The sequence below is a fragment of the Sylvia atricapilla genome, chromosome 23 (genome assembly GCF_009819655.1).
Source record: "Sylvia atricapilla isolate bSylAtr1 chromosome 23, bSylAtr1.pri, whole genome shotgun sequence".
Classification (NCBI taxonomy): Eukaryota; Metazoa; Chordata; class Aves; order Passeriformes; family Sylviidae; genus Sylvia; species Sylvia atricapilla.
The window spans coordinates 4,462,817-4,490,556 of NC_089162.1; the positions used below are offsets into that span (position 1 = coordinate 4,462,817).

The 27,740-nt window shown below is 50.1% G+C and overlaps 1 protein-coding gene across 1 annotated transcript in view; it reads right to left on the reverse strand.

Moving 5' to 3' along the window:
• Window positions 1-11,052: 11,052 nt before the first annotated feature.
• The window catches only part of GRIK4 (glutamate ionotropic receptor kainate type subunit 4), a 122,119-nt gene continuing 105,431 nt past the window's right edge, over window positions 11,053-27,740 (reverse strand). Inside the window, exons 13-19 of the mRNA XM_066334950.1 lie at window positions 21,830-21,939; window positions 19,759-19,932; window positions 19,300-19,465; window positions 17,085-17,310; window positions 15,519-15,647; window positions 12,870-12,988; window positions 11,053-11,496 (exon numbers count right to left, since the gene is read on the reverse strand). Coding sequence (XP_066191047.1) covers window positions 11,131-11,496; window positions 12,870-12,988; window positions 15,519-15,647; window positions 17,085-17,310; window positions 19,300-19,465; window positions 19,759-19,932; window positions 21,830-21,939 — 1,290 coding nt within the window. The 3' untranslated portion in view covers window positions 11,053-11,130. The remainder of the gene's footprint in view (window positions 11,497-12,869; window positions 12,989-15,518; window positions 15,648-17,084; window positions 17,311-19,299; window positions 19,466-19,758; window positions 19,933-21,829; window positions 21,940-27,740) is intronic.

Sequence of the window (27,740 nt, forward strand, 5' to 3'; positions counted from 1 at the left end):
CACTGTCCTGCCTGGCAAGGACAAGGGAGCTGGAGGAGAGCTGCGTTTGTCATGGCTGGGTGGCTACAGTGCATCTCGCCGGGCTGTAACATCATCGGGACAGCTTTATCCTGTTACCCCGAGCTGTGCACGCTCCTCCGAGGCTGCAGGGCACAAAGGCAGCATTGTGGCTGCCACCCAGGCACAGGACAACGGAAGGAGCTCAGCCCCAGCCCAGGGGCTGGGTTAACTCCTGCTCTGCCGGGAATTCCTGCCTGGCTTTGGGCAGACACGGGAGGTTTGCACCCACACCACTCCTGCCAGGCCAAGGAGGCAATCCTGGGATCCCCAGAGCTAAAGCAGCTCTCTGGGGATTCCTCAGCAGAAAATCTCCCTCCCAAGAAGCAAAGTGAGGCCATTGCCAGAGCTGGAGCCAGCAGCATTAACCCCAGCTCCAAACTTAAAAGCTGTAATAGGCTTAGTCATAGAATCTAATGAGCTAATCAGAGGTGCCCAAACCTATCACCACAGTAAAACACAGCTGCACTGTGCCATTCCAGCTTCTCCTCGGGCTGGGTTCACAGCAGCTTCCTAAACAAAGCACGGGACATTTCCTTCAAGACCACAGTGGAGAAAACCTTGCCTGATCCAGGGTTAGGACAGACTCACATGGCTGCTGCCCATCCTGTGGCAAACTGACCCGTGTGGAGGGCTCAGGGCTTTCCAGGTGTCACAGCCCACCTCGCACAGACCGTCTCCGTCAGCAGTTGTGCTGTGTGCCACCCTGCCACCCCCATTCCCCTCCTCCTCTCCATCTCATGGGTCTGTTCGCCCTTTAACAGAGACAAAACCACTTGGGTGTTCTTCCTTTTTACCCTGTTGACACAACACTGGCTTTATTTGGTTCCTGGGCAGGCCAGCACAGCCGAACATTTCCTTGCTAACACTCTTTAAAAAACCCTTTTTTTTTCCTCCCCGTGCTCTGAACGGCTCATTTGGTCCTTTCAATACATTCCGGAGAGAGAGCTTTGTCTGCACTCGGTTTTCCTTCCCCCCCCCTCTGCTCCTCAGATCTGTTTCAACAGAGATAAAGAATTCCATTGCATCCAGAGGCCACCCTCTTTCCCTGTACAATCCTCAGGGTTTCTTTTTGCGCAGCTCACCTGCTCTATTCAGTGGCTGGAAGGCAGAGGGAGCAGGCTTCAGCTGGTAACTGGCACCGCAGTGGGAGTGGGAGCACATTTCAGGGGCTGCTTTCTATAATTACAGATGGGCTGGATAGAGCAGATAATGTCTGTGTTAACCTCCACCGGGTCAGCGCTGCAAGGGTGAGAAAGTGAAGTCTTGGCTGACTTCAGAGCTCATTTCCACGGAGCCTGGACGGGTCAGGGAATTGTTAACACGGGATAATCTTCCCTCTCCCGGGAGCGGTTTGAATTGAGCCCAAGCTAACCCAGATCCTGAGCGCTTATCGCGTTCGGCTGTGTCATTGTTCGAGGTTGATGGGTGTCCGTCTCCTCCTCCCTGGCACACAGGTATCCTCTTGCCGATGCTTTCAGCAGCTCCGGGCCCTCCCTGGCAGGTTCCCCTCTTTCCCACAGCCGCTTTCCCGGGGTTAAACAGGCCATGGGAACTGGGGGAACTGGGAGAACTGGGATCAGCGCATCCTTCCCTCTGCCTGGCCGTGCTGGGGATACCAACACTGGTACCTCACACCCACCCTCAGCCTGCTGACATGTCTGTGCGAGGTGACAGAGCCACCAAATCCGAGTTATTTTCGTATTTTTAGAGCTGGACCTGATTAAACTCAGCAAGCAAAACATCCTCAATATCTGCAGACAATCCTGTCCCAAGCCTGCACTCATTACTCGTGTTTTTAATGCACCACAAATTAATGTCACCCACGACCGTCACTGGAGTCACTCTCCAGTCTGAGTTGCACAAAGTGAGGCCAGAAGGGAATCACATCCAGAATAAAAGCCACAAATTCCTCTAATTTCACTGCCATTTGGTCTGAAGGGCGAAAATAACCCCTCCCATGTGCTCCTGAAAAATTACCTGAGATGGAGAATCAAACCCAGCCTGTGAAAAATCAAACAGCTAATTACTCACTGTGCTAATGAAAGAAAAAAAAAAAAAAAAGCAGGCTTTTTTCCAGTCAGAGTGAGGCATCTAAACCCAATTAATTCCCAGCTCACACTAATAATGTTCAAAAGGTCTCGCTGCACATGGAGCAGGAGTGTCAGTGTCACACTCGGGAACACGAGGACACGGAGGTCATCCAACTTCCCTGGGTCACACACAGAGATAATGGCAGCAGCAGAGGAAGGAGCATCTTTTAGACTGTGCTGCTTATCAGAACACTTCTCCCTATATTAAAAACAGCAGAGGTTTTAGGGGGAGGGCGGGGGAGAGGATTTAAATCATGCAATTTTCTATTTCTTTTCTGTAGCTTTTTGATCCTTTCACTTTTGGGTCTGGCAAATGCAACTTCCTTCATCCTTGGAGATTATTCTTCAATTCCTCAAAGAGGCTTCAATTTTCTCGCAAATCTCTCTTCCTTTCACTTAATTTAAACATTTATGGCCAATTCCATGATTTAATAATGAGAAATAAAATTGGAGATTTACTAAGTGTGGAGAGAAGACCTTTCATTCCATCTGAGGATTAAGAAGGGAGTTAAAGGTGTGAGCCCTGCTAGCCTGACCTGAGCTCCAGGAGAGCCCAATCCTGATGGATGCTGAGCATTCCCAGCTCCCACCCAAGCCAGGGAACGCTGAGCAGAGCGCAGATTTGGCCCCTAAAGACTCAAGCAAGCTCATAAATCCACAGCAGAGCCTGTTTCATAGATATTTTGCTAATAACTTTAGAGCCTGACTTCATTTAGCACCAGTGCCAGCTGATCAAGCCCAAGCTGCTCCTCGCCACACCATTAATTTAAGGTAACTGTTCGCTGGGATCTTTGGTTCCGCACAGACGCTTCCCAAATCACTTCCTCGGTCTCCGTCAATTATCCGAGACTAATGCACCTTGAAGTTACCTTTTAGAGCAAACATTTCTCCGTGGCCATAATTCTCAAATATTATCAGCGGCCCAAAGATGGGGACAATGCAGACCTCGGTGCTGGAAATTGAGGCCGCGCGTTCAAACGGAGAAATCAGAAATAAATCAGCGCCGGTGGAGTCTCAAGATCGATTGCATTTCCATAATTTGGCAATTGCTAGGCATGCTCAGAGGACCAAACGGGCCTTGAGCCTTTTATGCAGCTGATTTCATTTTCTGGATGGCTACTATTAGATAAAAGCAGCTTTCTCAGGTACCGCTGCGATGGCGCTGCTGCAAATGAAGTCTGGCAAATCAAATCTCCCCCACTCGGGGCCACACTCGCTCAGCTGGTTGCTGTCACCCTCTCCATCATCGTGGGGACCCTTCTGGGCACTCAGTGCAGGATGCAGCTGCCCTGCTGTGCTTGGGAGAGCCCCAAACTCAGGTGTGATCTGATGTGCCAGCTCTGTCCTCTCCTGTGATCCCTCAGCGTGGTGTCCTCACACCTGGAATGTCACAGCACAGCCAGGCCCTCAGTGACCCAGCCTGGGCATGGACCACGCTCAGAGCCCTTCTCCAGCCAGCTCTGGATCTGTCCCTGGCCTGGCACCCACCTGCTCCAGGCACATCTCATCTCAGACCACAGATTCCGTCCTGTTCGCTCAGACAAAAAGGGCACCAGCAGACACAAATGAGCCCAGACATGGAAAAGGCTGAGCCTCCCTCTGCCAAATGTCCTGGATTCGTAGCTCTGATGAGACAGAGAGGTGCCACTGCTGTCTGATTTTGGAATGGGGCTTTGGCTGGGAGAACAGGACAGAACAGAGCTAGAAGCTGTCTCTTCCCATCTTCTGTGTGTAACAACTCCATTACAGGTCTGGATCCCACTTGGAGAACGATGCTGGCTGCGTCTGTGGGCTGCCAGAATTCATAATAATTAACCATTACTGTTGGCAAACACTTGGCAAATCTCCACCCGCTCTTAGAGCCCTCTGCAAACAGGAACAGATTAAACCTTGCCAGTCCTACACATTAATCCAAAGATTCCCCTCCACTTCTATTCTCTGACAGGGTATTTAGCAAACAGGGTGAGATTGAGAAATACTCAGGTCACCTCCATTTTACAGAGTGGTGGCAAAAGAGACATTTCCAAAGCCCCAACAAGCATTGCTGGTGCACCAAGGGTGAATTTTGTGGCCTCCAGCCCTGCCCCATCCTTCCTCTGCCTGGCAAAGCTTCATCCTTATCTCACTGGCAAGAAAGTCCAAGGGATGCAGACTCAGCCCAGTCTGTCACGGATCAGCAAACTGGTGGAGAGATAGTTCTGCTTCTGTCCTCGCTGCTGGGACACAGCAGAAAATAGCCCAGAAACAGCCCTGAGCAAAGCACAGAGCACGGGGTGCTGTCACAGCAGCTGCTCTTGTCCCTGCTGTGGCTCGGTGGCATTTTTGCCACCCAGCATTGCCCTCCTTGCTGCTGTTTTCTGACAGATCCTTGTGGACATGATCTCTTCCGAAACAAACCTAAAAGCAGTGGGGTTTCACTCCAAAATAGTGATGTCCCCTTGAAATACAGTGTTCACACAGAGGAATTGGAACGAAGTAGGTTGGTCACAGGAAAGAATTACACCTTCTAAAATAGCAGACTTCCTCCTCAAAGACATTCCCTGAAAAAACTCCAGTTTCCCACTCAGAAATATCATCCATTTGACCCAGTCACAGTGTGCCAGGGCCATTAATTAGAAATGGCCAGCAGACAAACTTTTCTCACAGGGGAGAACAGCCTGGCTCCCAGGACCTCAGAGCACGGACATTTGGTGGCTTTCTGCTCATGTCTGGCTCCCCACCACGTCACCACCTTCATTTCAGCTGAGGGCTCAGGATGGCTGAGCAGTTGTTCAATAAAACCAGGGGCTGTGTGTTCACCTCCTGGTTCCAGTTTAGCTCAGCCAGCAGCAATCAGAGCATCCTCCTGTGCTCTGGAACACTCAGGAGCATTTGCTGTAGACTCTGGAAGAACAATCAGTTTAAGGCTCCCAGCTCAGACATCTCAGTGCTCGTCTGGGAATAAAAAGGTCTTTCTTCTTTTTCCTCCCCTGGTTCTTTCCCCTCATTTGTGTTCATTTCTGGCTTTGAAAGGAAATTGCTTTAAATCTGAGCTCAGCAAGAGCTGGAAAGCCAGAGGACTCAGTTCAGGAACATTCCCTGGGAGCTCAGGCAAAAGCCCCTTTTTTCTGGGACTGAGCAACATGAGGACAGGTATTTGGGGGTGAACAGCAAAGGGACAGGTGGCTTGGAAGGCAGAGTGTCCCTGCCTATGGAAAGGGGATGGAACAAGGTCCTTTAAGGTCTCTTCCAACCAAAACCAGCCGGGATTCGGTGATAAAGGGAAAGATGGAAGAGGCTGGAAAAAACGTGTCAAAACTGCCTTTTCCTCACCAATGCCAGTGCAAATCCCACTTACCCTGTGAAGAACCTGCCAGGAACATCCATTTTCCCCGCCTTTACACCTCAACAGACATTTTCTGTCCCTTGTACCCTAAACTCAATACATCAAACACCAAAAACAACAGCAAAGATTCGTCTCCACGCATTGATCAAAGCCAGAAAAATGCTGCTCCAAACCAGCTCGAGTCAAGGCACAAGAAATGTTAGGCCTTTCCCCTGTAACAGAGCCTTATTTATCACAGTGGAAAGGGTACTTTGGAGAGGCAAATGGCCAACTAGTCCCTTTGATACATGGAGATGCTTCAAGATAGGTATGATATAGAAAACCTCGGCGGAGATATGTCCCAGCTAATCTGACAGTTATCTCTTTTACAGCCAACTACTGTCATTTCAGTCTTTGAGAAGTGCCAGCGATGCTGATAACTGCAGACCTCAACACAGCAGAGGAGAAAGCTTTTGTTAATTAAGCTGCCTTCATTTTCATGCTGCTCTGGCCCCGGCAGGGCTCTCGGGGACCCGCTGCTATGTGGCCCTTTGTGCTGGTGATGGCAGTGCCACATGTCCCCCCACCCCTGCCAGGGCAGCTGCAGATCCTCACCCTCCGGCTGGAATCCTCTCTGGGATGAAATGTGGCATCCCTGTCACCCACCAGAGTCAGAACTCACCTGGAACACAGCAGAATCCCCCTCTGGAGGGGAAAAACCCTCCCTGAGGGATGCATAAACCTGCCCATTGTCCTGGTACGGGGCTGGTTTTCCCAGCGTGGTGTCGGGTTCCGGGGGAGCCTATTTATGCTGAATTAATGAGAGCCACTTTGTGCCCAGAAGAGTTCAGCTCTGTCTTTTCAATCAGTTAGTGGCCATCAGACCCTAATGGGGTTTCTGGAACTGTGGGTGCTTTATGCTCTGTTCTGCAGGCGTTGGGGCTGGCTGAGCTCTGCCCTGAGCTGTGCTCAGCCCCTCACTCAGGCAAATGGGATGTTCCCTCACTCTCAGATCCTCAGCAGACTTGCAAGTGTCACATGTGAGCCCGGACTTATTTTTGACCATTTCTGGTGGCAGTTTGCAGTTCTTTCTACCTGATTCTGCCCACACTGGGGCTGTTTCATCCCTTGCCTCACTCTCCTCCTGATGGCCACTGCTGCTTTCCCCCTCTAGCCAAATCCACTGCAAGAAATTCCATCAGCTTCGCTGGGTGAACAAGTGAAGCAGAAGAGAGAAACACCCATCCTGCAGGTAATTAACTGCAGAGCTAAATGAAACTGAAATGACATCACCAGCACTAAGGGCCACACAGCTAAATGAAAGTGTTGGAGAGGCTTTGATCACTCATGCCGGGCTTTTCACAGCCAAGTTGTGACAGCTTTACCCCAAACCAGTCCACCTTTGCTTATTTGCTCTTTCAGGAGCTTAGAAACCTCCTGAGGAACCAGCCAGCCTCCACTGAACAGTTCTCACCCACAGGTCTCTTCTTTTTACTTTCTTTTTTGCCACCCAATAACCATCCAAACCAGTCACCCACATTCCTGTGTCCATCCCAGTTGCCCTGTGCCCACAGCTGCAGTTCCCAGTTCCCTGCTGGTTCAGAGGGATTCACACCCCTCCTATAACTCCAAATCTCTGAAAAAAAAAAAAAAAAAAAATCTGCTGCCTGTGGATCTTCCTCCACCTTTTGGATCACTTACCTGGTGATGCACTTGGGGTTCGAGGAGAAGGGCAGAAGCAGGGAAGATTTCTGTGGCTGTGGAATGGTTAAAAAGATTCCTGCCTCAGGACCACTGAGGGCTTAGTGTCTGTTCTATAATTTATGGCTCAGCATCTCTCTTCCCCAGGTTTTGTGCTCACGGAACAACCCTTTTTCTATTTCACACACACGGCTCAGCTCAGGAAATGCCCCCAGGTTAGCCCAGGCCTTGTTAATACCTTCACCCATGCAACCTCCAGGGAGAAAACAGCTTTTTTATCATTAGGTGAGAGTGGAACTGCCTGGAAAAAACAACACAAACACGAGGTTTAGCCCATGAGCAGAGATTCCAGGCCTTTTAGTCAGGAAGCTGCCAGGCTGCTGTCGACTGAGCCAGGGCTGGAGAATTGGCTGTCAGGGCAGGGAGAGACGTGAGCCCGAAACACAGGGCAGCAGGAGGCTCAAACACACTGGTGAGAGGGGATAAAGCAAAGTATTACATTTTAATTGATCTAATCTTTGGCTCCCGGTGGAATTTGCAGAGATATCTTACTAGAATTACCCCGGGTTTATCAGGAGACAGCAATACTGGGAAAGTGCCTTTTGCAAGGCAAACGACTCCAGATCTTGAACTGCATTAGCATTGGGGCTGGCTGAGCAAAAGAGCCCCCACAATGGTTTCAAAGATGAGAGCAAAGGGAAAAAAAGAAAAAAAAAAAACCCTAACAAAACTGGGCAGAGAGGGAATATGTGAGATGTAAACCCATCTGGGCATGCAAATGTGTGTGAGCACAAACCCAGCACACGCATAATGCTGCCTGCTCCTGCCAGGGTGGGACCTGGAAGGATTTACCAGGGAGCAGAAAATACAGGACAGAAGAACATTAGAAAAGGCATCTCAATGACAGCAGCTTTTATCCTCCTCGTCTGAGGTCCACTTCTGCTCTGAGTGCAAAACCTCTGAATATTAAAAAAAAAAGAAAAAAAGAAATAAAAAACATGAAAAAGAGAGGAGGGCAAGAGGGACATGAAACAAATCTCCTTAAAATACAGACCCAGATATAAAATACCATGTGGGTGGGGCAAGCTAACAGGAGAGATAAAAAGCAAAGATATTCAGATACCAGGTGGTTTCTCATCTCTTTTTTTTTTTTTCCTTGACATCCTCTGTCTGAGCAGATGACTGTGAGATCTTTGGAGATGCAGAATAATGTCTGGCTCTGTCAAGATTTCTCTTTATTCAGTGCGGGGAAGCAGTGAAAAAAACATCAGGTCTGATAAATGATTCATGGAGCCTTTTCTTCTGCTAATCTGTAAATAAATTTTAAAAAGCAGTTTCCCTTTGATGAATATATTCTGCGGCTCGTAGAAACATGTTGGCCTTTAAGCACAACACAGGCACTCTCTGATGTCTCTAGTGCTGCTGTCAGGACTCTGAAAGCCCAGCCTGGCTCCTTGCAGAGCAGGATGGAGTTTTACTGACTTAGCTCAGAGTCTGCCTCTCCAACCCCATGGCACTGGGGCGGCCTTGCCTTCTCTCACCGCTCAGTTTGTGTCAGGGAGAGGGGAACAGCCTGTGGATTTACAGATGTGAAAGCCAGGAAGGGCCTCCGTGAACATCTCATTTGGCATCCTAAAATACAAGCTCTAAATCCTCTCCTTGCTGCCTGTTTTACAGTCACTGGGAGGTCGAGCTGCCCTTCACCTTCACACCCTGCTGGGAACAGCAGAATGACCTGCTGTACCCATCGCCTTGGATCAGACCCCATTCCCTGTGCATCCTCCTCAGAAACACCTGCTGGAATCATCAGAACAATCCTATTGTACCCATAACCACGGATCAAACCCCATTCCCTGCACATCCTCCTGGGAACATCTGCTGGCACCATCAGAACAATCCTATTGTACCCACCATCCTGATCACCCCCCATTCCCTGTGCATCCTCCTCAGAAACACCTGCTGGAATCATCAGAACAATCCTATTGTACCCATAATCACGGATCACCCCCCATTCCCTGTGCATCCTCCTGGAACATCTGCTGGCACCATCAGAACAATCCTATTGTACCCACCATCCTGATCAAACCCCATTCCCTGTGCATCCTCCTCAGAAACACCTGCTGGAATCATCAGAACAATCCTATTGTACCCATAATCATGGATCAAACCCCATTCCCTGCACATCCTCCTGGGAACATCTGCTGGCACCATCCTGGATTCACCCCTGGGCAGCTGGGCTCCAGCCACCAGCTATGGGAAAGATGGAGCAGCATCCCTGCTCACCCTGCTGTCAGTTCTGGGTTCTCTCATCACCAGGTATTTGGGCTTCTTGGTTTTTTTTAATTGATCTTTGCTTTTTAACTCCTGTTTTCCATTCAGCCACAGGTAACAGCATCACCAGGGGTGTGGACACTCCTGGGCAGTAGAGACCTGCAACAGCCAAAGCACCTCTTGCCTGTCAAGTTTCTGGGTTTCTCCCTGAGCAGACGGGCCTCAAACTGTCTCACAACTTTCCTGACTCTAAACAGGGGAGGAAAGAGGGGAAAAAAAAACCATGATTATACAAGGACATCTTTTATTTCCGTACATTCAAGACAAAAAGAAAAGAAAACAATTCAAGAACAGGATGTACCTTCACTCAAGGCTTTATCTCCCCTGCCCCTCTCCATTGTCATCTCTTTCCTTTTACGACCAGAAATTGCATAGAATTTGTTTTTTCAATCAGAAAATTAAATTTGCCAGTGTAAACCCCACATCTGTACCAAGCAGAGGGCGAGCTGCTGCAGTTTCTAGGGAAGTCACTATTTTCCTTACACGAGATCCCGGGCTACATGATTTTCTCAAATGGTTTCTGGCTGGAATTCACCCTGGAAGTTGAGGGTGCTCTGTGGGGTCACGGATTTGGGGAGCTCTGGAGCCCTGGGGCAGAGCTCAGAGTCACTTCAGGGGTGTGCAGAGCACAGCCAGGGACACTTTGGGGGTCCCAACACCTCCTCCCTGGGCTGGTGGGGGCGGGCAGCCTCCCCCAGGGCTCCCCACTCACAAGGCTCCCCCCACCCCATCCCAAGAATAAAAAGGAAAATGAAAAAAATAAAAACAAAACAAAAACCCCAAAATATAACCCCAGAATGAAACAAAAGACACAGAACCCCTGAAATTCCAGGCGTTTCAAGGCCTCTTTGAGTTCACTGTGTTCGTTGGCTGCTTTTTTTGGCATTTTAATATATATGTGTATATATATATATCTATGTATAGATATATTTCTCTATATAAGTAATTTTAACAACCTTTCAGATGGACTTCCAGCAAATGCTGCTTCTCACAGGGAGCGTGTCCCATCCTCCCCTTCCCCCTTCAACCCACCTGCCACCCTCTGGAAAGGAAGAAGAGTTCAGCACCTGGTGCCTTGGAGACTGGGTCCTGACATACCCAAAATTAAAAAAAAAAAAAAAAAAAACAACATAAAATCAACCAAAATGAAAACAGAACAAACAAAAAAAAAAAAAAAAAAAAAAAAAAAAAAAACAAAAATAATGACTCCTCCCTTCCCATAGCCACGGCAAATAAAAAGTCCCACCCCCTGCCCTTGGAGAACATCCCCCAGTAGGTGATGGAGAGGCAGCGCCAGTGTCCAGTGTCCTTTCTCCCGACCTCGGGAGCGGGGAGAAGTTCCAAGAAGCCCTCTCCTGGCCCTGGGTGGGCAGTATCTGCTACACCAGCCACCCACCACCACGTCCCTCCTTCCCAGAGACCATCTCTGGCCACCCACCAGCCCGAGGACCTCTGTGCTGCCACGCCAGGCTGCAGGGGACACCGAAACCGCAGCCTCCGCGTCCACCCCAAGGTCCACCTTCGCTCTGGAGAAGCCGGGTTAACTGCTAGTGATTTAAAAACGAGTTGACATTGTACAAGTCCGTGTTCTGTAAAATGGAACAGGACCCTCTCGTCCCACCCCGACGCTGAACCCCTCTGGCGTTACTCGGGCTCGCTGCTGTTGGTGGCCTTGTCCCACTCGAGGCTCTCCTCGCTGCGCGCCGGTGACCCCGCGGCCGGCCGCGCCCGGAGCCCCTGGAAGCGGCGACACTCGGGGCACACGCGGATGTGGGTACAGCCCCGGGCCACCAGGGCCGCCTCTTGGGCCAGTCTTTGTGCCAGGGGGTCTGGCTCGCCCCCGCTGCACAGCTTGCCGTTGCTGAGCGTGGTGGTGCTGCGGGCTCGGCGCTCCTCGGGCACAGCGGGGCGAGTCCGTGCCACCCCCGGCCGCCGCCGCCGGGGATGGAAACTGTCCTTGCACAGGATGATGTTGCGCAGCTCCGTCACCATCTCTTGGCACACCGACACCTGCAGGGGAGAGAGGAGAGGGTCCTGTGTTGTGTCGCGTCCTCCCCAAAAGCCAGGGGGTGTTTTGTACGTGAGGGAAAAGGGGTTCAGTGGCGCCGCAGGACTTTCGAGGGGAAAAACAGGAGAAAATTCTATGTCCTCCTGGATGTGCCAAGGCTCAGTGCCAAGACAAAAACACTGATAGCTCTTTATTTTACAGTTCCTCAGAAATGTATGTTTATATTTGTATTAATTTTTATTAATATCAATTATCGGCATTGAATAATTAATTAATAATTAAATCAATAATTTATTAATTATTATTAGTTTTATTATTCTGCCATTACTTATTATGTATAATCTATTATTATATTTTATAATAATACATTATATATAATATATAGAATAGATATATAATATAATATATTATCAAAATGTATAATATTTTATTAAATATTATATATTTGTTGTATTAATTAATATTACTTCTATTAGTTATTATACATTTTCTCAGAAATGTACCTATTTTCTATGGGCTGTTCCTCAAAAACCCACCCAAATCATCCAATACTTCAGGAAGAGCACGAGGCTTCTCAGCACATTTTCAGGGTGTTGTAGCAAGTGTGTGGGGCCTGTCCTTACACTGTACATGGCTTTTCATTCTTTTGTTCCTTATTATTTTCTTCTTTAATTAAATCCTTTTGCTTTTTCAAGACACCCTTGACCATGCTGCCTGGCAAGTTATTTTAACCCATTTCTGGGAGGCTGCTGGACACCCTCAGAGTGCACTGAACCCTCGTGGAGCTATAAACATCTGGCTTGGTGAGAATTTCAATAGTCCTGCTCACGTGAGCAAAGCCCTGAGTCCCTCAGGGGCTCTGGGTCCTGGGGTGACCTGGGGTAGTGGGAGGTGTCCCTGACCATGGCAGGGGTGGCACTGGATGAGCTTTAAGGTCCCTTCCAATCCAGACCATTTTAATATTCCATTGTATGATTCTGACACCAAATTTTTATGGATTTAGTGCTGCTGGTTTTCAACATCGGTGCTGAGACATCTACACTTGATTTAACCCAACTCTGCCTCTCATCAGAGACCACCCCCTGTGTTCTTCATCCTCAGACCAGCACAAGATCCAAACCTGCTGCAGGTACAAACCCCATCTCAGGAAAGGCACCTGGATGTTGTACACATCTCTGACCCCTTTGAAAGCCCTTGGAGCATCTCTACAGCCCTGCTCTGAGTAGGAGTACACGAGAAGCTCACAGATTTTAGTCCCTGCCCAAAGGACTAAACCTGTTCCTGTGTTTGAGGTGTCCTGGCTGGGATTGCTCTAGGACACCCCACAGACAGCAATAAACACGCCCTGTCCCCTCAGGACACTCCCAGGTCCTACCTCCGACTGTTCAGAGTGTCGAAGGCTCCACAAAAATTCCAGCATTGCCATAAAAATTGCTACGATTAAGCCACAGATGAGCACCACGAAGATTCCACCGATGTTCTCCATTCCCAAGCCTAAAATAAAGCAGGAGAGGCACTCTGGAGAGGCAGGCACATTGTAAATCTCAAGTATCCCTGCCCAGAACACTCAGGTTTTGCTGTTTTGTTGGCATTGTAGATGACCAGCCAGGGACCAAAACCACCGAGCCAGCAGTGTCCTATTAATAGCTCCCTGCATGACTCAGATGGCCCAAGTGAGTGACTTGCAATAACTGCAGGATCGAAGATGCCTGCTCAGAGATGATGATTTTGCAGATAAACAGCCAGACTGTCGGAGGGAAGCACAAAGCAATTTGTGGACAAACTGAAAAGAGGAGGGGAAAAACGCGGGATCAATGGGGCATGTTAATCCCCGCAAATTATTCACCCAGCTCCAGTGGCTTTGAACTTGGAAAGGAAGAGGAGCAAGGTTGTTAAAGGAGCAGAGATAAAGGAGACAGGGAAGGGCTTTAAAGGAAGCTGGCAGCAGGAAAAGCTCCTTTGATTGCATCACAAAGTGCTGCAGGAAAATGATTCCGGCTGCTCGGACTGCAGTGGGAGAGGAGAGGCTCCGAACAGCAGCAGGATGCTGTGTCACGCTGCAAAGTGACAAAATGGGGTCCCTGCCACCCAGGGGTCCCTGGTTGTGGGTTGGGTGTCTCTGCCCAGCACCCCTGGCCCATGAGGAGGAAACAGCCCCTTCCATGGACAACTCATCCCACCTCCCTGGCACGACTCTTCTCCTATGGGATGACCACCATCCATACCCAGCCTGCATTCCAGAAAGTTCACCAGCTGAAGGAAAATCCAAACTTGAGCTATCCATGTGCTGAGGCCATCACTTCACTTGCCACCATAGCCCTAGTCCCTAAAACTGTGCCTCCATCTGCCTGTGAGATGAGCCGACCTCAACGTTTGTTGTCCTGGGATATGAGGAACCACAGTTCCTCTCTCCTGTGTTTGGTTTGGGTCCCTGATTGGATTGAGCACTAAGCAACATGTGCTCTGCCCTGGGTTGGCTGTGCGAGGCCATTACTCAACAAGAACATGTATAAAAATCTTCCTCTCCCTCCTGTAGCATTAAATCAAAGTGTAAGAATCGATGATTTATTGACTTGATCTCGGCGTGGCTTTTAGACATAAAACCTCACCAAAATCCTTGTAAATCGCTGACCTGTTTTGTTCTAAAACTTAGCAGGTCACATTTCTGCCTCCTCCTCCGTCATTCTTTTGGCACCACCCCCAGAACAACGCAGGGAGTCTGTAAATCAGAGACTTTTGCAGAGGTGCTGCCACAGCGATGGCAAGGCAGAAAAACCAGCCCAGAATCACAATTCAGACCCAAAGGTAAAGGCCATCCACCACCCCCAGCAGCTCACTAGTGTGAATTTGGGTTTGTACCTCTCTCCACATCCTTCTATCATTCTGTCTGGGTGCCACCTCAGACACCCAAACTCAGAGAGGATTTCCTTTCTCCACACAGCTCCACAGATTTCCTCATCTCCCAAACTGAGGAAGGAAGCCTCAGCATAGGGAACAAACCAGCAGAAAACTTGCCCAGGGGCACAGACTGTGCTGTGGGTAGTGCCAGAACCAGCCCAGCTTCCCCCTTCAAAGCCACCTCAAAGCAGCCCCCAGCCTAGATTCCACCTTAGAACTGCTTTTGGCACAGTTCACGGAGAAAAATAAAACCCTTCCACCTTCAAAAGTAACTCCTTTAATAGCAATAACCTGATGTCTTACACCTTCAGCCTGGAGATAAATAGCTGCGGTTGTCTGTAGAGCAGCACTGCCCCAAAGTGAGCATCACCTCCCAGCCCCGTGGGGTCCCAGCAGGAACTGCCCAAACACACACCTACACCTGCTGCAAGGTCAAAACCCCAAAGGAGCTTCCCCACACCTGGCTTGGCTCTTTTCTCTGCTCTCACAAAGGTCACAAGGCTGTGCTTTTAACTGGGGGGCCTGCTGGCCTCGCAGAAAACACTTGCTGAGGACAGGGCTGCTGCCAAAACTAAAAAATGCAGCAACTGTGTTAAGCTGGCAACTGCTCTCACGCTGGGACATCAGCCTAATGTGGTGGCTTTTATGGCAATTTGCATAGCATTACCCAAAAGAATTTGCTCCTCAGTTTGCAAATGTACTAATAAAGTCCTTGTGTCCCTTCCCGTGGCTGTTTAAAAGACACTTTCACTTGGAGCCATTAACCAGCGGGCCTGTGGTGGAGATCCATCTCCCTTCAAGGAACCCAGGATTTTGGTCTGATCCCTTCAGCCATCCATTTTCCCAGACATTCATTAGAAGCTAATTTACCCTCCATATGCCTCCAATATTTGTCATTTGGTTGTTCCCGCTATCTCTGCCCCAGGCAAAAACACACAGCGTGAGGCACAGAGGAGCTGTTTGGCTTTCTCCTTGAATTGTGGAGGGAAGGAATCTCAGGTCAGGAGAAGGGGAAAAAGCGATTGCCAGGCGGAAAACCTGGCAGAAAACACACAGCTGGGTGCTCATGCTGGCACCTCTGGCCAGGATGTTTCCGTGCCTGGTTCCTTGGGAGTGCAGGGCTCACCTTTGGCTCTGTGATCCTCCTCTTTGGGGCACTTCCCTCCTTCCCACCACTTGCGCTTCAGGATTTCCAGGCGGTTGTTCTCCTGCAGCTGGAGGATGGCCAGGTCGAACTCGTCGCGGAACACGGAGCCTGCAACGCCGAGAGGGACGTGGTAGGGCCCCGCCTTCCTCCCCATCATCATCCTCGCCACTCGCCCCACCCCAGCGTGCCCAGCTACCACAGCTCCTCTCTGGGGGGCTTGGAGGGGCTCTCAGTCCATGCAAGCCATGGGAAAGCTGTGGCCACCCCGCTGGGAATGTCCCCTGGTTTGTGTCACTTGCAGAAGGTGACTTTACCTGGCCACCAGGAGCCACACAGGCCACTGGAGCAGGTCCATGACAGGGGGAGCTTTGCCTTTTGAATGAACAGTTCAGTATCCTGCTCCTGCAGACCATGGAGGACCCTCTCTTGTCATTCCACTTCCAATTCAACCTTGTTCTAATGCTCCTTCCCTCAAACTGGCCAGGGAATAGAAATCCTGAGTTGGAAGGAGCCCAAGGATCATGGAAGGCAAAATGTCCATGTTGGAGGAGCTCAGTCCTGTGCTGGGCATGGAGCTCTGCTGCAGTCCCAATGTCTGCTGCCAGAGATCCTTGTCTGCCACCAGAGATCCTTGTCTGGTACAAGAAATCCTTGTCTGCCACCAGAGATCCCGAGGAAAGGCCATGGGAAAGACTGTGCTTCTCCCAGTAACTCTGCACTATTGTCCCAGCCAGCAGCTTTCTGCTCCTCTTATCTGCTACGGTTTCACTGTTTAACAAGACAATGTCAGAACAAATTTAGCCCTGAAGGTAGGGATTTGTACTCACTTTGATCAGGTTGCTGTGACTTTACAAGCTTACCCATGTTCCCTAAACTAGAGTGGCTGTTTGTGTGACGGGGCCTTATGTAATCCACTTCAACTTTGTATTGCTAAATGCCAGGGCTTAAAGGTCAGGACAAGGCTTCCAGGCTGTCCAAAAGATCAGCTCGTTTGGAATAACAGTGACTAAAGCCTTATTTAGTGGTGGTGTTCTCCTGTGAGCTCATACATTTGAAAGACAAAACCCTTGCATTTGTTAAACCTGATGATGAGCCCCTGAATCGCCCAACTCTCTGGCCTGCAGTTTCAAGAACCACCAGCTGTTACGACATTCCTGCTAAAAACTACCAAGAGTTGCCACAGCATTACTTCGACATCACTTCTGGGGTTAAAACAAGGAGCACGAAACGATGCACAAACACTGGTTGGGGGAAGGAAACAGCAAAAGAGCAGAAAACAAGCAGCAATTTTGAGACATCTTTCACACGAATTATCGAAAGAGCCGCGGTCGCGTCTCACATGGCTCTGGACCAGAGCAGGGTCTCACATCTGGCTCTGGACCAGAGCAGGGTCTCACATCTGGCTCTGACCACGGACAACAGGTAAGAGATTAAAAAGGACCCTGTGAGATGCAACGTTGGCTTTTTAGAGCCGGCGCAGCCTTTGGAACGCTCCGGTCCTCTGCCGACAGCCGAGAAGGACTAGAATTGTTCTTCACTGCCTACCGACGGGCATGCCAATCCCGTAGCCCTTGGTGTCCAGAAGGCCCCCGACCTGCGTGAGGTTGCAATTGCGCTGCCGATAATACTCGTTCATGGTGGACTCCAGCAGGAAGGCGTAGTTGGAGTTCAGCACGCGCGCGATCCCTTCCTCCGTGCTCTTCACGAAGACGCTGGGCTGCTTGGAGTACATGTAATTCCACATCCGCTGGTACGTCTGGTAGCGGGAGTTCTGCGGGATGGAAAGGGGCGGCCACAGCTCAGGGAGGAGATTTGGGGGTCAGTTAGAGCCTGAAAATCAAACCCCCCAAGTCAGGCGCCGCAGCGGAAAGGCTGCAATGGAGAGAGGAATCGAATCGGATTTCAGATTCAGAAAGGATTTTGATGCCTCATCTTCCTTTATCTCAAATACGTTGGGAGTTTGTTGGAAAAGCTGGGCATGAAACGCCCCAATTCCAACAGGGCCTGTCAAAACTCTTTGTGCAAATTCAATTTTAGAAAAAAAAAAAATCATAATTTCAGTAACCATGTATCAAAAACACACACAAAAAAAAAAGCCAGAAGAAACAGCTACTACTTGGTTGATTGAAACCTCTGGGTGCTCACTGTAGAGCTCACCCCGTACTGACCGTCTCTCAAACATTGTCCCAACACTTCTTCAGGGTCTGAGCCAGACTCCAGGACCCTGAGGAGGGCACTGAGGGCTGGAGATTGTTGCTAACAAGTTTTATTCCTCTCTGGAGATTGCTGCTCCCAAATTTTATTCAAAATATTATCCAGATTTGGTTCACCCCCCTGTGAGGCAAGTTAAAGTGCTTGCTGAAAAGAACTGGGGGTGTTTTTCGTCATTGATTACAATAAACTAAAGCTCAGCCAGCCCCAAATCCTCCAAGTCTGGTGGTGGCTGAACCGCCTTGGTCCAATGAAAAGAAAGCTGAGAATGATTAATCTCTCTCGCCTGTGCTGAGCAGAGAGTGAGACCTGCTCGCACCAGGACTGAATATCAACACACCCTGCTCCACACAAGGATTTTCACACTGTCAAGGACTCGTTTTCTGTGGCTGGCGAGCGATGCTGGAGAGCCTCGGGGAATCTGCTGCTGACCCAGTTCCTGTCCTCATCTGTCCAGCTCTGTCCTCTGGGTGCAGCCACTTGGGCAGGAGACAGATGAGCAGGGGTGGTTTGGCCCCGATTCGCTGCATCTTTAAACCTTAAACTGTGTGTCAGTGTCAGCAGAAGCACTGCCAGGACAAGGTGCCTCAGGAGGGGACAAACATTCCTTCGTGCGCCCAGGAAGGGAGGAGAGATGGAGGCTGTTATTCATCACTGCTTTAACCTCCCCATCCTTACACCAGAGGCAAAACACAGCTTAAAGCACCACAAATGGGACAAACCCCTCTTCTGCTAAATTTCTCTCTGATTTCCTCACTGCCAGGCAGTGCAGAGACACAGTCAGGGGTTTAAACATGAAAGCTTCCCTCAAGTGAGCTCCTCATACACAACCACCTCGCTCACTTAGGCTCTGCTCAGCTCATTTGAGATGTAAAGTTTGGCTTAAAAGTAGCTCTTTTCCATACCCCTGAAGAGAATAAAGTTGGGCTGAAAAGCTCAGGCTGACTCCAGAGATTTCCCAGCCTCCCAAATTCAGTTCAGACTCAGAGCGGGGGGAAAGAGTGAGAAAAAGCTTTCTCTCCTTTTGGAATTTCAACAAGTAATAAATAAATAAAAAATCCTCAAGCAATTCTTTGTGTGTTCAGAGCGCTGCAGAAAAGATTCACTCATTTATTTCCCTTCTGAGCAGAGCAGGGAAGATAAAAATTAAATTGGGCTGGATGGCCCACATAACTTTGCATACACTTGACTTATTTCAGTGCCACTGACCTCACACAGGCACCAGCACTTTTGACTTCTGCGAGCCTGCCTGGGCTGTACAAACGTTTCTTTGCTTATCCCACCTAAAAGACCCTCAAATAAAGCCTAAAACCATGTGGAGACCTATGAAAATTTGACTTCCTGGTCAAATTCCCTTCTGTGTCCTCCACCACGCCAGTCCCACACTCATCCCACCATCCCCACCCCGTGCAGGGATCTCTCCAGAGGTGCCCTCCGTGCCAAGCAATGGGGTGACACGGGCACAGCAGGCTGAGGGGACACCCAAATGTGACTGAGGGGTGCCCTGTGCACCCCCTGCCCCCCCCGGCAGCCAAAGAATGGGGTTTACTTGGAAGAAGGTCATGCTGGAGCCGCCGTGGATGGTGCCGTACTCGATGGTGGTCTGGTCAGCCAGGTCATCCACAGACTCGATGGGGACGTCCATGCGCTGGACGGTCAGGAACGCTGCCAGGTTGGCCGTGTAGGAGGAGATGATGATCAAGGTGAAGGCCCACCTAAGGAGAGGGAAGAGAAGGTGTGGTTTCGCTCAGGGAATCTTCTCTCCATCCCCACTCTTTGCCTTTCAGAATCCCAGATCTGCTGAGGCCACAAAATCCCTCCAAAAGCATCAATCCCCACCTCGTCACCCAGACAAACGAGTGCCACATCCAGTCCTCCTTGAACACCTCCACCACCTCCCTGGGCAGCCCCTCCAAATGTCCCACAACCCTTCCCGTGAAGAAATTCCTCCTCCACATCCATTTCTGCCCAGAGGAACCCTCCCAAAAGGACGGGCTGCCCTCCTTACCAGACCCCGCTGACGCAGCGAGTGGACAGAGCCTGGGGGGCAATGGTGGAGCCCTGCTGCATGAACCCCCCCACCGGGAACCACAGCGAGTTCCCCAGGGAGTACTGGTTCACCAGGAGGTTGCATCGACCTTGGGAGCAGGGGTGGGGGCTGTACCACTCGTATGGAGTCAGCCTGAAAGGACAAGAAACAGGGGGAGCTCAGGGAATGCGCTGGGAAATGGGACACTTTAAAAAAAAAAAAGAAAAAAACAAAAGAGAGAGGAAAGCTGTGAAGCTGCAGCTCTCCTGGAGGCAGAGTTTTCTGAGGAGGAAATGCTTTGCTGTCAGATGATGCCCAGGGCTCAGAGCTGTGTGAAACGTTTGCTCTAAGACTCAAGAGCCAGAGGCTTTCTTGTAAAAGATTTGCAAAAAAACTTTGAGAGGCTCTGCTCTGGGCAGCTCTGCGTGCATCCTGCAGCCCTGTGTGCAGATTCACACCACAGCAGGAACTCCAGATACGCAGGGACTTGATGAGAAGTAGAAATCAAACATCTCTGGCTGTGCTCCCTGCCGGAGCACGAGCACTGATGGGAAGTTCAAAAGCGAAATGTGTGAGCCCTGACTGCATTAAAACCATCAAGAAAAACTCTGTTGGTGCAGAGGGTCGCTCTAAGAAGGTCTGAGGTGGAGCTGGAAGCTGAGAGCTGGTGTTTCAAAGCATCCCATCCTTCAGGGACAGGACAGGGGTGGGAAGAGGAAATATCTGACAGCCTGTCACTGCTGTGACTGCATCTCTTTCTCTTCTCTTTTGCTGTCTCCAGTCTCCAGTTCCCTGGTTGCTAAGAAAGTCTGCTAATTCATGTGCTGCACTTCATCATATTGCTCTAGCTAAGAAAGCTGGGGCCTGGGAGGGTCATTTTGGGGCTACTGCCAGAACAGCTGCGGGGCTGTGCCAGCTCACATCGCATTTAGCCAAAATGAGGGGGTTATTTTCATCCCTGCAGCTCCTCTCTCACTGTGGTGCCAGGGAGGAGGAGGAGGAGGAGGTTATTTCCTGCAGACTTTCCATGGTGGATCAAGCACTGGCAGCAAACCCCAGTGCTCTGGGAGAGTCTGCAACTCCCAGGGTCCAAAGCTCCGTCCTGTGAGCCAGGCAGGGAGCAGCGGGAAAAGCTCTGCAGTGGGGAGCTGGGTAAAAGGCACCTTTTTGGAGCATCATATTTAAAACATGAGGAAGGGGCTAAAGAGGCACCAGCTCTGCATAATTCAATGGTTCCTCCAGCCCTGCGTTTCTGAGGCTGTGAGAGTGTTTGAAGAACCCATTAGAGCCCTGTCAGGATGACAACTCCAGCCATGCTGCGGGAGCGAGGGACGGCGCAGTTCCAATTTGTGTAACGAGAACTGGGCAGCAAAGGGGCTCCCAAAGGAGCCATGGAGCCCTGAGCAGCCTCTGGCACACAGAGCAGGACACAGCCCCTCCACAGGGATGTGGGGAGGGCAGCACTGGAGCCCAGCCCTGCCTCCATGGGGCTGTGCTGCAGGAGAGCGCTCAGCGAGCTATTTTTAGACTAAAATCAGTCAAAATTAGGGGATTTAAATTAGTCGTAGGAGAAAGGAGCTGAGAGGTGCCAAGTGAGGCTCTGCACATCAGCTGCCCAGAGATATCCATGGACTTTCCTCCACAAACTGGGGTGCACAGGGCCAGGGGAGTCACATCACTCGTGGAATTCGTGTTGACACCTCAGAATGGATCTGCAGGTCCCTAACAGCCTCCACCCTCCCTGTTGGGGACAAAAAAAAACATCTGCAGGGAGCATTTAAACAGCACCAAAACCTTCTCCAGAACCTTCTCCCACCCAGCTCTGGGCACCACTGTGGCCAAACACACCCTGAACCAGGGCACGACGGCCACCCCAGCACGGGGACACGGTGACAAACCTCAGTCCCCAACTGGCAGAGGGCTGGGGTCATCTGGGTGACCTGCAGTGGGGCAGAGGATGTCCCCGTGTCCCCCTGGGTGTCCCCTCTCCACGGGTCTGCGAGTGACACTAGGTGGCACCGCGAGGAAGGGAAAGGCACCGCGACATTACCGAGCCACCAGGAAGAGGACACAGCTGACAGCCAGGTAGGCGAGCAGCATGAAGAGCCAGACGCCGGGAGAAAAGGGGTCCAGGAAGGAGAAGTAGCCGGGTCTGCGGCCCTGGGGATGGAAAAGCAAAGGAGGAATGTCCAGCCGGTTGGGTCTGGAGAGGTGAAAAGGGTTCTGGAAGGGCGGGAGGGGAACGCGCCTGTCCTGGTGGTACCATAGCAGGGAAATGGAGCAATGGGAGAAAGGGGAGAAATGAGAAAAAGGGAAATAAATGGGAGAAAAGGGAAGAAATGGGAAAACGAGGAAGAAATGGGAGAAGGGGAGAAATGGGGCATAAGGGGAATAATGGGACAAAGGTGGAGAAATGGGAGAAAGGGGAGAAAGTGGAGAAAGGGGGCAAAGGAGATAAATGAGAAAAAGATAAATAAATGGGAAGAAAGGGGAAGAAATGGGAGAAGGGGAGAAATGGGGCAAAAGGGGAATAATGGGAGAAAGGTGGAGAAATGAGGCAAAGGGGGTAAATGGGAAAAAGGGAAAAGCGGATAAATGGGAAAAAGGGAAATAAATGGGAGACAGGGGGAGATATGGAAGAAACGGGAGAAATGGGGCAAAGGGGATAAATGAGAGAAAGGGAGATAAATAAGGGAAGGAGGAGAAATGGGAAAAAGGAGGAGAAATGGGGCAAAGAGGATAAAAACGGGAGAAGGGAAATAAATGGGAGAAATAGGAATAAAAAGGAGAAGGGGGATAAATGGGAGAAAGAGGAATAAATGGGAGAAAAGGGATAAACCAGGCTTTGGAACAGCCTTGCAGGGCAAACAAGTGACCCAACAAATGACCGAGTCCTGCAGCATCTCCCCACTGGATTCATCTCCTAAATCTGTTTTTCTGCCCATTTTTGTTCCTCCGGGCAAAGAAAGAGGTGAATTGAGAGGAAAAAAAAAAAAAAAAAAAAAATTAGGCAATCACAGTGTTCTGCCCCCTCCCTGGCAGGGTTTGCTGCACCCTCACCCCCCATCCTTGTCCACCCCACAGTTAACTGGGCAGAAAGGGCTCCACCTGAGCTCACAGGGAGGGAAATATATTTGTGAAGCAAAAGGGAGAAAAAAGAAGAAGAAGGAAAAAAAAAAAAAAAGATGTTTTCAAAACTTTCCTCTCTCTCTCTCTGGCCTTGAAATGTTTCTTCTTTTACAAAAACCCCAATAAAATTATTACTTTTATCTCAAGGTACAGGATATTTTTACCTCCAGGATGCGTCAGAATTTCCTGTTTTTTTCCCTCAGCAAACCACCTTTCCTTGAAAAAAAATAAGGCTTCACTGCTAGAAAAAGCAGGTTGATCTTCTCCCAGAGCATTTTAAACTTTCACAAGGATGCTGCCATCGCCAGCAAATTGTCAAACGTCATGAAATTTGTGCAAAGGGGGAGATTTTTTTTTTTTTTTTTTGAGAAGTTTCTCAAAAGCCAAACATCTCCCATTTTAATGGATGTCACCATCAGCTCTGTGGATGCAGCTCCTCTGAAAGGAAAGAACAGCTCGAGCACATCCATTTCAGCACAGGGACAAGGGACGTGACCCCAGGCTCACAGAAACCTGTATTTTCTGTCCCAAACCAGAAATCCAGTCCTGGCATCCCTAAAACAGCTCCACAGCTTCCCCAAGCACCTGGAACTGGGAAGCTTCCCACGAGTCAGAGCTTTGCAAAGGGTTTTTTTGGGGTTTTTTTTTGCCTTCCCCAGACTTAGACCAGCATTTGAAATTCCATTTCCATCCAAACCTCGCTGTTTTACTACTGAATGTTATGCAAAACCTGAATTTCACAAGGTCTCAGCAGTCCTCCTGGAGACTTGGGAGTTGTTGCTAGAAAAGGCAACAGTTGTTGCACAAAAATCTTCCTCTGCTAAAAATATCCGGGTGCCTGTGAAAATCCCCAGCTCCAGTCACCATCTGGGAACCTGTGAGGTGTCAGGAACCTTCCCCAGCAAACCCTGCACGAAGGAAAAACCCAGCACACCACAACAACCTGTCCCTGTATCCTTCAGGACAAGATTTTTGGGATCTGCACTTATTTTGGGGGGTTGGAACTTAAGGGTTTTTGAGGTCCCTTCCAGGCCAAACCATTCTGGGATGAGCATTTTTAGAGAATTTGGCTTGCTAAAGCTTTTAGCAAATGCATGAGTTGAAGATCTGTGGTTCAGAATCCATTCTCAGATTAAGTCCATTCCCAAGGAGAAGTTCAGGTTCTCAGGTTAATTTTAAGTCAGTTCCCAAGGAGAAGTTCAGGTTCTCCTGGGTTTTTTTCCAGAGTCTCTCTTTAAGGCAATGTCTTCTGTTCCAGGTTATCTCCTATAAACAGGTGAGGTACAAACAGTGGGAGACACCTCATTCCTTGTGTCCTTCCCCAATTTTTTGGGGGGTCAGTTGCTGCTGTGATTCTGGTTTTTCCAAGCCAGATGGGACTTTCAGAGCCACAGAAACTGCAGCCTCAGCATCCCCAGGGACCCTGGAAAATGGCTTTTTTTCCTCACTTCCAGGAGAACCCCTTTGCTCACCGTGCTGGAGCTCCTCTCCCTAAACCAGGGAGGCCAGAGCACCTCCCAGCCCTGCAGGTGCCACGGGGGTGTTCCCTCTGCCCTTCCCACTGACCCATCCAGAGGATCCATGCCAAAGGGTGTCACTGCCAAAGGGTGTCAATCCCAAAGGGTGGCACTGCCAAAGGGTGTCAATCCCAAAGCGTGACGATCCCAAAGGTGTCACTCCCAAAGGGTGACCCTCCCAAAGGGTGGCACTGCCAAAGGGTGGCACTGCCAAGGGGTGTCAATCCCAAAGGGTGACAATCCCAAAGGGTGACAATCCCAAAGGGTGTCAATCCCAAAGGGTGTCAATCCCAAAGGGTTCACTCCCAAAGGGTGGCACTGCCAAGGGGTGGCACTCCCAAAGCTCTCCCCTCCATGTCTCTCCTGGATGCCCCTCCAACCCTGATTCCCTGTGGGAACTGACAGTGCTCAGAACATGGATTCTCAGGCTCCAGGCAGTGCCTTGAAGCCTAAAAAGGGAAAACCAAGCACAGAACTCTGTCAGTGTGGCCTGGGAAATCACAAGGAGGATCCCAAAACAATCCCTGTAGATATCCTCCTCCTGACATCTGGTGTTTTTCTAACTTATTTACCTGTAAGAAAACGCTCGAGGAGCGTTGCTCTGAATGACCAATCATACTGACTGTACCAAAATGCTGTATAAAAGAGTCTGCCTCTCAATAAACTGGTGCCATAATCCTCCAAAGAAATCAGAGTTCCGTGGATCCTTCCTCGGCCGTCCTGGATCGTACCAATGGTTCCCTTCTTCCTCAGGAGCTAAAGTGGCTCAATAACTCTTTATTCCTGGAGGATGAAACGAGGCCATGGGGCACCAGCAGGGTGTGAAGGGCACAGGTTGCTGAGCAAGCTGGAGCTCCTGGAGCTCATCATCCCAGGCAGGGCAGGGAATGATGCTCCCTGGCATCCCAGAGCTGGCAGGGAACTCGCAGGCCCTGGCAGAGCCTTGGCTGAGCCTCCCGCTGCGAGACGCTCCCGTGACAAAGTTCCTTTCTGCAATTAAGGCCTCGATGTCTTCTTTATATTTCTGGGGCAGTTTGTCAATAAATTACTCTCATTAAGGAAATTGCGTTGGAAGCTTCAAGTCTCCAGCTTGGCAATGAATCTCTCCTGTGACTTTACAGTTGTAGTAGTTCTGGTTCTTTTCAGCTCCAGTCATTTCCAGGCTGCTGGGACATATTCTTTTCATTCACAGTTGTGGGTAAGAATAAAGATATTCTGTTCCCACGGAGGGCACAAACTCTCTCTTATCTGTCTGTTTTGAAGATGGGAATGACAATATCTGGAGTCTGTCAGATATTTTTAGACAGCCCCAATAGGGCTTTGTTAATTGGAAGAGCTATTTTTCCTGGAATAGATATGTTCAAAATGTCCAATAATTGATGAAGGCCTCCTGCAAATCCTCAGACGGAAGCGGGAGAGATTAATTTACCCTCCTCTTAAGTTGTTCTTGGAAATCTTCATTTTTCCAGCCAGTGAGCAGCAGTTTTCTGGGAAGGTTCTGGTGACTGAAGAGTTTGGACGAGGGGGACATTTGGCACAGAGAGGACAACCCTGGATTTATTATTTTCAGCACTCCCTGCCCTGCACAGGCAAAGTCTGGAGGGACCCCGGTCAGCCTCATTTCTCACAAGTGTTTTCCCTAAAAAAGGAGGGCAGAGAACTCTCTTCTGCCTCTGGAAGTCAGAGGGAAAGCAAGAAAACAGCCTGGGGAGGCAGAAATGTTGATTTGTGCTCAGTACAACTGCAGGGCACCCAGTCAGGGCATATCCCAGGATAACCACGACTGTTCCAGGGGCAGATCCAGATCTCTCCTTTTCCTCTGGAGTCAATAAAAGCCCTGCACAAGCTGCTCTGAATCTTGAGCCTCATTTGGTCCATAAGCAGCAAATCCATTCCATGGTCCAGCAGTGACCTCCACCCTGCTCTGGTGGGGAGGGATTCTTGCTGGCAGAGCTGTCAGGAGGGGGATCAGCTCCTCTCAGCTCCTCTCAAGCCTCCTCTGGCCGGAATGAAGGAGCTTTTCCCATCCATCCTTCCCATTTCGTGTCCTCTGCAGCAATCAAGTCGAAACACTTCAAGCCTCAGCTCACTTGCTGTGCACTCTCCCAGCCTGCATCTCCTCATTCTGAAGGCAAGGACTTTCAGGGCTGAGAAGCCAGAATCATCTCTAGTCCCTCATTCCCTGCCACAGAGGCAGGATGTGAGCAAAGGTGGGTAAGACACAAATAATCCTGATTTATCCCTCCGTGCAGAAACGACTCTGGACACCTGATTCCAGCCCCCTGCCAAACCCAGGGACTGCTCAGGGCTCCTCGCCCACCTCCTGCCATCCCCACATCCCCCTGGCTGGGCAGAACGAGCACTGAAGAAAACCAACCAAGCCTTTTCCCTCAGCAGCCTGTTAGAGCTCCGGTGTCAGAAATCCAGCCTTGATTGTATCACAAGCAGTGAAATTGAGAAAAATGACAGCTCTGGTTAAAGCTGCCATATTTGGTTATGTGTGATAAGAGGCACAGGCTCGGTGCTGGCTGGGTTGGCGGCGTGGGGAGGAGAAAGGGGCGAGAAATCACTTGCCACTGGAGCTACATGGGAATTAAAATAAAATGTCATCGCATTTCGGAGGAGCTCAGGGTGTGGAGACAACTCCTCACTGAGGAAGAGGCTCATTTGTGGTTATTTATTAGGCTCCATCTCATCTGAGCTGTGATTAACAGACGTCAGCTGCAATTTTTGACATTGCAGAGGTGGTTTTTTGGGGTGGGGAGAAGAAAGCTGTGGGGCTGCTCTGCAAGCCACATGCTTAAAGGAAAACCAGAATTGTCTGGTTGAACAAATATTTACCAGTCTGAGGAGTTGAATTGCCACACTCAGCTCTGAGGCACCCTCCTCAAGCTGAGCAGGAAAGGTTTGGAGGAAGGGTTAGAAAGGGAAGGGGGGGCTCTGAGCTTCCCTGTGGGGATCCCCCCTGCCCTGGGGAGGCCAGGAGCCCTGCACCACTCCCCACGGCCCCACTGCAGCCAGCTGGGGCTCCCTGTGGGGTCACCCCACCTGGGAGATGCCTTTGCAGCCCTGCCTGGGTCCCTGGGCAGCTCCTCTGCTCAGCTCCAAACCCCTGATGGAGCAGCTGACAGCAAGGGGATATTCCCCAAACCCCCCTGGAGCCTGGAATTACAGATCCTGTAACTCCAGGTGAGTGCCTCAGGGGCTGCTGGGCTGTGCTCTGGTGGCAGCAGAAGCTCCCTCTGCCCTGAGGAACTTCAAACCCTAAAGAGAAGTGTCAGACAATCCTGCAGAGCTCCCCAGGCAGCTCTGATG